The following is a 10,102-nucleotide window of genomic DNA, read 5'->3' on the forward strand; positions in this document are numbered from 1 at the left end:
TTGGGAGAGTTGGGACGTTGGATCAAGCACGTGACTGTCCTTTACACTGCACGTGGACTGTTTACTGTATTTTACCTTTTCTAGGCTGAACATTTGTATTTTTTTTTATTTTTTTTTTTTATGTTTCTCATGTGATGGCATCATCATTATATTGCTTATTGGTTAAAAAAAATTATATTGCTTAATTACGACACTAATTTTTATGCAGAAAAAATTCACGAATTTGACAAAAAAAAGAGAAATTTCAGAATTAACTAAGCTTAGCTACACTAATGACTTAAATGAGCTAGAAAAGTATGACCAACTTACAGCCGACGGCTAATAATTAAGACTCAAATATAATGCTAACTTAGGGTCTGCAAAATTAGTTAAAAATAGGGTTGGTAATGGGTCAGAGTGAGACAAATTTTTATTTATCAAAAATTTTATTCGATTTTATAATCATAAAATTCGAATTTAAATTTGATTTGATTTTTTTTAAATTTTGTTTATATTCAAACTTGATATTATATAAATTATACTCGATTCGACTTGAAATTAATAAAATATTATTTTTTAAAATATAAAATATTATTTTTTAAATATAAATATATATAAATAAAAAATTTAAAAATAACTTTTTATATAATATCGAATTGAATTTATCTAAAATCTGAATTCTATTCGACCCAAAACTCAATTAAAAAAAAATCAATCTTATAAAATCGGGTCTAATCAAAATCTGTCCCTTCTAGATTAGGCTGCCAACTCAAGTTAAAAAAAAAAAAGAAAAGGCATAGAGCAAAACATTTAATTTCATGTAATATATAAAAAAATATAGCTAAAATGAGATTAGAGCTTTAAGAGAAACGAAAAGAGGGTTATGTTTTGTTTAATACGTAGTAATTTAAATTTGATGGGCTTTCAGGAATTAAAAATAAATAAATAAATAGTTATTTTGGATTTTGGAATCTTATTTTGTTTGCTATTGATACCCTGTTTCAACCATGTGTACGTAAATGGGGAGCCTTAAATTCCATGACACTACAAATTTTCTGACCTTGTAAGCATGCCAATGTTGATTATGGCATATATATTTGACTTCCATTGAAGCAATATTAATTTTGTCTAAACTTGGTAAGAACAGATATAAATTTTTTTTTAATTTTTTGATAATTTTAAATTTGAAATTAAATTAAATTAATTAAATTAATTATTAAAAAAAAAACATTTAATATATTTAAACTTCAAATTCAACTCTTACAATTCTTCTTTATTCGCAAGCTCTAATAACTTTTACTACAAATAAATTAGCTAGTATCATTACCTTCAGAGAATGATAATTTTAAAAGAGACGACGACTTTGGCACAAAAACAAGGCGGCTGGCTTGGTTGGCAAAAAGTTAAAACTTGGAAGCATGAATTCACCATGTATAGGGAGTAGTGGAAAAATTCAAAGTATATGACGATGCCAATGAGCATACTTTGAGATTTTCTTTTTTTTGGGTCATTTCTGGCAGTTTGAATTTATGGGTTATCTCGTTTTTGTTTCTTTCCTCCCTTTTTTTTTTTGTATTCTTTGTTGTAATATTGATAATATATATATTGTACTTAATCTTGAATTCTTGACCGGCCTAATTTTATTGTTCTCATGAGTTTCCTGTTACTTGGCGTTTTGACAAATTAATGTAGATAGAATTTTTTTTATCTGAAAATTTTTGGGATTTCATTATATAATCCAAATAACAAGCAAAAAAATCCAAATAAAAGTGTTGAAATTGAATGTGCTCAATCAAGTCAAGTGATGAAAATGAACCTAATTTTAAGGCAGATTGGCAATACTAACTTTTTTTTTTTTATTAAGTTTTATGTAATGTGATTTCTTTTTAAGTAATATAATGCGATTTTGGAATGGGAATAGAATGATATTGGTGATGGACTTTTTTAATCTTGCATTTTATAACGCAATATTATACTCATCATGGACTTGGAAAGATGGATTTTTAATGATGAAAATGTAGGTGTCTTTGACTTTGAGACATTGATGTGCCTTTTTTTTTCAATTTTTTTCTTTGATAAACTTCATAAATATTCTCTATGATTAAAGCTAAAATAAAAGTATTTTTGAGGTTTAAAATGTTATATTTAATTATTTTATGATTTTTTTATAAAAAATAATTGTTTTTTAAATTAGGTTTTTTTTTTTATCTTAATTTATACTTTTTCTCTAAAAATTCATTTTTTCTCTTTAAAAATTTATTTTCTCTCTCTAAAACCAAATCAATTCTATTTTCAAATCTACAAATAACAACCTTCAAACCACCAAAAAATATTCATTTTACTATCAACAAACAAAAAGTTGCCAAAAAGTGAATCAAACAAGAAAGTCAAATTCCACAACACAAGCAGTAAAAAATTCACTAACAAAGCCTCAACAAAATAACTCAAAAACAAAATCAAAATTCCAACAAGCAACCTCAAAGAAAAATCCACAATAAAAAATTTAGTCACAAAAATAAAAAATTATCACCCAAACAATAAAATAGAAAATTATAACAACAAAATACATAAAGTTACGAGATTAAGAGTTCAGTCTCTTGGGATTTATTTTTATAAATAGAAAAAAGAAGCATTGTTGGTGTAAAGGAATAGAAGAAGAAGTTCTTGGTGGTCTCAATAAGGTAACAAATAGCGACGAAGGTAGCAGGTTTTATCAATTTTTAGGTTTTTTAGTTATTCTGATTTGGTGTTGTTTTCGAGAGCTTGAAGATGGTTTAAAAGTCTTTAAAGTTGTAGCAATTTTTATTTAGTGTTTTGATTTAGGCTTGTGTTGGAGAGTTAAGAAATTCTAAAGGAAGAATAAGAGAATTTGCTTGGGGCTTTTGAAACCTATAAAATAGCGTACAATGGGTGAATAGCTATAAGTGAGCTATAAATCAGCACCAAATTATGGGTTGTTAATTTTTTGGTTTAAAGTTTGGAAATTTAAAGAGATGGGAATGTGAAGAGTTTTTGATGATGTAAGAGATTTTTTTTGTGGTTTAAAGGTTTTTGTTAGTAAATTGATCTGAATTTAAAGAGAGAAAATGAATTTTTAAAGAAAGAGTATGAAATTTTAAAGAGATAAAATAAATTTTAAGAGAGAGTATGAATATAAATAAAAAAATAAAAATAAAAAAGTAATGATTTTGGGTAACAATAAAATAAATTATAAAATAATTAAATGTTACGTTTTAAATATCATAATCATTTTCATTTCGACTTTAATTACAAGATATATTTATGACGTTTACCTTTTCTTTTTCTCATATTTAAATTTGATACAAAATTTTCTCCTTGTAATTGTAAATGGAAATTACTGTAGATTCACGTTCAAGGGATGTAAATGAAGAAATTTGGCTTTTAATTTGTTTTATTTTTTGTTAGAATGCCTAAATCCTAATTAGGTTTATAAATATTAAAAAGAAAAGACTGTGTTTAGTATATAAATATTAAAACAAATTATATAGTCAGAAGCAGGCATGTACACGGCAGACCAAAAATTATTCAAATTCCACACGTCTAAACTTTAGTACCAGACAAAAGAATTCGGTTCGGTTTTCTAGGCCGGATCCTCTTATTTTATGTATTTATGATTGATGTATAGAATAATAAATAAAATAGTATAATAATTATATTATATTATATTATATTATATTTATATCTAATTAAAATTGATTGAATTATAAAAAAGATTATTATCATTTTGATATAAAATGATTTAATTTTTTAAAAGTGAAAATAATTATTTTTAATTTATGAAATTAAATTTATATATAATATTATATCCTTAAAAATTATATCAATAATTTAAATTATATAAATTTTTAATAAAAATAATATTAACTAATAAATAAATTATATTATTTTAATCATTACACATATTAAATATAAAATAAAATAAAATTATTTAATTTTATTTTATTTATAATATTATTTTATCTTATTTTATCATAACCTTATATATAAAACAAGATATTCTTTTGGGTTGAGTCATGCAAGATCTCATATTCAAAATCAAAAAATCTTTTTTAAAAAGAAAATAAATCTCAACTAACCCCATGATTAAATCAGCCAATAATTTCCCCGCCATGCCCGAGACGATTGATAACAAATTAGGATTAATCCATTCACATGACAGGATGGTGACTCTATATACTATTTAATTATTGATATGATTATTATACCTAATCTCACATGATTCCAGCAATGCTATAAATATACAATTTTCTTTTATGATAAACATATGTCTTATTAAAACAAGTACAAAGATTAATTTTCAGAACACATGGACCCAATTTGTACATATTTAATTATTATTACTTTTACAAAAAAAAATGTTGCAATTTAATGATAAAAAAAAATTATAAATACTGATGTTTAAATTTAAATATATTAGATGATACTCTTTAAAATTGATTGAAAAAAACTAATTGAGTTTAATCTTGATTGCATATTGATTATTATTTTCTTAGTTATGACTTAGGGAAAATAATTAAGACTAGCTCTTTTTTATAATTTTTTGGGGGTGCGTACCATTTTTACACGCGTCTTACATTCATGTGTGTATGAATTTATTGAATTGAATGATTTCTAAAGTTTTATAAGTGATAAATGAAAATTAGAATACGATGAGTAATGGTTGATTCAATTATCCATGCCAAAAACGTGGACCAATTGCAATCTTGAATTCTTGTAAGTTGATTGCATACCGTTGAATTATGCTTTTCCCAATGGCAGTGTTTATTGGGGTTTTAGGCACTGCAAAACTTTTGAAATCTATAGAATCAAACAAAACTAAATTGATGAAATAAGCGGAAAATTCATGGAATATGAGAAAATTATTTCTTTTATTGGCTTGGCGGCAGGTGGAAAAGAAAATGAGTGTGACTTACAAAACAATTCCTTGACAAATAATGTTGACTGTTACTTCTGCTATGACTGACAGTTTTGACACTTCTTATGATCTTTTTTTCTGAAAGGAAATTTCAAAACCAAAGTGCTTGAATACAAAGAACAAAGACAAATTGGATAATTCTACTGAAACCCAATAGTACATGCATTTTGGCTTCATTAATTAGTGAGTGATCATCTAATTGTCTGCTCTTAGTTTAATGACTTGAGTGTACATTTTTCATGAAAATGGAAAGGAGTATAAATACTTTTTATCTCCAAAAGTAATGGTATTTGAATAATACCATGACAATAATGAGAAATATTTATTGGTTCAATACTTTTATCTCCGAAAGAGGCAGGATAGTTGATCAGAAGTGGGCTTCAATGCTGTCACCGCATCTATGCAAGAACCAAGAGGAGTTCAAATTTGAATTGGTCCACTACACAAGCTTAACCCCTAGAATGGGCCTTTACAATAGGTAGCCTCCGAAATTGAAATTAGCCTCTAGCCTACTTACCAACTCATTCAAGTCAAGTTCAGGTAAAGCCTCGTAGCAAATCTTTGATTTGCATAGATGTTATTATTAGCACTTAAAAGGGGTTTTAATTTTCATTTTTACCTTCGTCTACCTATAATTGGCTACCGTTTGATTGTTGAGCTACAACATTTTATGCATATAATGAAACTTAACCTTCTCGTAAATTGTTAGGTTGACAAAAAGATTAAGTATTTGAGAGTAGGTTTTACTGAATGGTCACATATTATATCATAATTAAAAAAAAAATACAATCAAATTTATACACAGTGAGACTTGAATTTAGAATCTCAAGATTCTAAAACCTCCTTTATGCTGCTAAGCCGAGGCTACTGGGATAGTTTTGAACATTCAGTAATAATGGGATAGTTTTAGCGTTGAATAATTTAAGACGGGGATCATGGAATTAATTGGTAGAGAATACAAATTCTAGAGAATTGGAGAATATATGAGTCAAGTGCATAGAAAGGTATTGTCTTTGTTTAATCAATGTTGTCAAATTCATTAACTGATTCTTTTTTAACTGATTGAGATTGAGTTGCAGAAGCTTCCTTGCTTTCTTTATTCTTTTTTATGGTGAGCAGCTGCACAAATATAGATAGAGCACTGTAGCAGTTGAATTGAGGAAGTTTGGCAGAAAAGAAAATAATGGGAGAGATATGGCTGCACAGTATTCTCTAGTGTAAGCTGGAAACATTTTAATTGATAGTTATATTAGATAACAATCGATCTTCTATTCTGAAAGAATGAAAGAATAAGCTTGGCCTAAATTTCAATTGTTTTTTGATTAAGAGCTTTGTATCTCCATTTCTCTTTCTCCAAAAAATCGGCATCCAGGAACCGGGAAACAAATGCCCAAAGCCTATATATGTCTTCAAAATTTGTCAGGAATCCAAGTGCAGCAGTGACAACAGATATTCCAGAATGAAATTTATCTCTCTTCTTGCTAGAGGCTGTTCCTTCAGCTTCACATGTTCTTGTCTCCAATACTTTCTCCTTCTCTCCTTTATGCTTATCTGAGAACCAAATGTGTTGCAAAAATCCAATGCTTAAAGAAACGTTGTTTCTATCAGCCAGCTTTTGTACTAATGCAGGATCAATCTTCTCTCCTTTCCAATCGAATACATTAAATGCCACGAAGGGTCCTCGGTCAAATCTTATTTTGGGACCATAGATTCTGACCGCAGGTATTCCATTTTTTGAATGTGGATGTTCAAGGCTCATCAATGCATTCACCAACCAGTTGATCTGGCTCCTTGTCCTGCTGCTGATTAGTATCAGGCCTAATGAATCTGCATGATCCAAGCTTCTACATTCAACTTTCGGGTTTTCACTCTGAGGGCTATTGGTGATTTTTGAGCTAGCAGATTCAAAGGATGTATCTATTACTTCTTCAATTTCTGAAAATGATAGAGTTTTTGCTTTAGCTTTGGTTCCTTCAGTTTTCAGTAATTTAGGAGTAGTTTCATCATTACTCTGTTGAATAGATATCGGGCCTGAGAATGAACCTGGAACAGGAAATTCATCCACCTTCTTTTGGGTTTCAATGCTAGAAATAGCTGATTTTTTAGGGATTCGAGTTGGCCCTGACGGTGGGACAAGATTCACTATTCCCAGACATGTAGCAGTGGCTGAATCCTTCAAAACTGAAGCACTGGATTTCCTGATAAACAAGCAGCAGAATCCTGAGGGATTTTCTCCAAAAACCTTGAAAAATGAGCAAATTAGGAAGTCAGGATTAAAGAGAGAAAGCCCCAGGGTCTCCATGTTCTTAGCTCCCAATGCAGATGCATCAAGCAGCACATGCCACCCATTCTCCTGAGCCAGACTCATCCACAGATATGAATATCTCGATCCTGTGACCCGTGACTGAAGTGGGAAAACAAAAAGACCTTTTTTCTTGTGCTTGCTTTTGTTCACTATCTTCTTTCTCAAATTTTCTGATTGAATATGTAGATTCGGCCATGAAAAATTAGCCGACATGATATTTGCTCCTCTCTTCTTGGAGCTTTCAATCATCACTTCCACAGCCTCGCTTTGATAGTCATAAACCGTGAGAAGATTTTGACTAGACTGAAATGGATACGACTCCGCCAGAAGCTTGAAAGCAGAGGATTGATTGGCAGTGATAACCATGGTGTAATCAGCTTCTGAGATATTCATAAAAGCCATGATCCTTTTCCTGATATCGGATTGAAATTCTGTCTCTTCACCACCATATATTAGCTGAGAATTCAGGTTTACTGACTTGTAGGAAATACCAAAAAATGGTGGTTCTAAAGTAAGTGAATGTACTAGTGGAGGAGGAGGAGATGATGAAGATGCAACAGAAGATCCAGGATTTCGACTTTCAAGCTGATAATAAGAGAAAAGGCCATGGCCAATGTAGTCAAGACAGACATGCTTGGAGAGGGACAAATTATAGTATTCTTGAGCTCGGATTTTGTCAGCTTGATCCGTTTGAGAATATTGAGGGTACACTTTGTTGAAATAAGAAAACGATTCCTCAAATGATGGAAGAGACTCATGATTGGTGAATTGGAAATTTGGGTAGAAAGAAGAAGCTGTACTAACCTCAAACTCGTACTGTGATGCCGCAGCAGTACTGCTTGGAATCTGTAAAGTTGCAGAATGAGACGCGGGAAGGCTCGGAAAAGGGTTTGGACAACAGCCAGAACATCGGGCTCTTGAGGCCTCTCTTGTCCAAGGTGGTTGCATTCTCTTCTATATGTTCATGTTTCTTTTGCTTCTAGTTTCATATGCCAGCTCCTGTGAGTTCATAGAGCATAAATGCAAAAAGTCTTCTATTATAAGCATTGGACAAGTTTGTCAATGGAAATCCCATCAGCAAGTCAGCATACTCAATTTAAATGACCCCGTCTTACATTCCATGGATTACAATGTTGTCCTGTTGCTAATTCATATTCTTCACCAATCGCTGACTAAATATTTAAACCTTTCCATTACTTATATCCCATCAGAAGACATCCAACACGTGTTGCTAATTAATAGAAAGTTGTATTGATTAAAGCCATTTAATTTTAAAGCTGAAATATGAAGTGCTTTTTATAGACAAATAAAAATCAAGAGAACTGATCAATTATAAACACGAAACCGATAGAATTTGTAGTCTTAAGAAGCCTTACATTTAATTAATCAAAATTTTAAAACTCACGGAATGATTCCTTTTCGTAGAAATATCTTTTTATAAACAACTGAAATGATGAAAACAAGTCGAAAGGAAAAAATAAGAAAACCAAACTAATGAAGTCATATCATCCATAAAATTGTTAATGAAGACAATATTATATACGAAGTGTTATATACAAGCCGCCCTTCTCCATCACACTTTCCGTATCAGGATGTGATTTTGCCCCTTTTCTTGAATCAAAATAGCCTTACAACGAGTCAAGGTTGGCACTAGAAAAATAGTTAGTCATGCAGATGCGAGAGAAGAAGCCAACAAGCAGAAACGGGCAAGGGAAAATTCGAAAGTTGCCGGCTTTTTCATGCAAGCCAGAACCTTCGTTTTCATTATTTCTGTAACCTGCCTATTCTTTATACATTATTAATGATCGCTTGTAACTCACACTCTTACTTATGTGATATTTTTTTTTCAAAGTGTCATGTTGGACAAGTCAAGTTCAATTGCATGCGGCCCTTTATCCCACCACCGGATCATAGGCAATTTTCAATCTTTGTATCAAGAAAGACTCTTCGCCCAAGTCTTCTTTTTGTGTAATTGTAAAATTTTGGGACTTTATGTGAAACATGATTTTGTTTTCAGAGATTACTACTTTATTTTGAGAGTACATAACAAAATGTAGTAAAAAACAAAATGCTTTGCTGAATTGTTAATTAGGTCACGCAAATAGTACGTAGCTTAAGCACAAATTAATTATGAAGCTTATACGAATTAAATTAATTGTGATGGATAATGATCCATATGATCATCTGCCCCACAGGCCACAAGATTCATTAGCATGTGCAAATACTTTAGAACATTCATTACAATTTGAGTCTTGAAATTTTAAATGTATAATCAGTTATTACGTGTTTGAATTAGAGGTACGGTTTAGAATTGTATCCACTATCCATACCAATTTTCTTCAGCTTCTTCATTTTTTCCATTGTGTACGAAGTAAAACAACTCAATAAAGATTGAAAAGGACCAAGAACGATAAGAAAATTATAATACCCTTCTCTTACTTTGACAATTACAAAAATGAAGACTTGTTCACATCCCTCACAATGTGTTAAAACTATGATTTGCCATAGATTTCTTCTATACCTAAAATGTATTTAAAGAACGCGAGAAGATAGCCTTAACCCTCAATCTATCAAAGAAATAAATCCTGTGTCCTAAATTTTATAAGTAAAAAAATTTAAAAGTATCTACATCATATATATATATATATATATATATATAGGAAAGAGAGTTGTAAAAATCTGTTGAGAATCAGATTCAAACCCATGCTCTTTGAAACGAGAACAGTCCCGCTCTTTAGACCAACTCGGCAACTTTTTTTTTTTCCTTATAATTTGTCGTTCATGGAGTTGAAATCGTGCATCTATCCAACATGAGGTATTCTTGAAAGGATAAAAGAGGAAAGAGAGCGGCTAGATACAAAAACAGGGAGTATTTTGTGTTT

General features: G+C 30.2%; 1 protein-coding gene across 1 annotated transcript; it reads right to left on the reverse strand.

Moving 5' to 3' along the window:
- Positions 1-6,092: 6,092 nt before the first annotated feature.
- Positions 6,093-8,279, reverse strand: LOC111290794 (uncharacterized). The gene has a single exon (XM_022882272.2). The coding sequence runs from the start codon at positions 8,166-8,168 to the stop codon at positions 6,216-6,218; it is 1,953 nt and encodes a 650-aa protein (XP_022738007.2). The 5' UTR covers positions 8,169-8,279; the 3' UTR covers positions 6,093-6,215.
- Positions 8,280-10,102: the final 1,823 nt, after the last annotated feature.

The sequence above is a fragment of the Durio zibethinus genome, chromosome 11, assembly GCF_047325235.1.
Source record: "Durio zibethinus cultivar Kanyao isolate XHJ-2024 chromosome 11, ASM4732523v1, whole genome shotgun sequence".
Classification (NCBI taxonomy): Eukaryota; Viridiplantae; Streptophyta; class Magnoliopsida; order Malvales; family Malvaceae; genus Durio; species Durio zibethinus.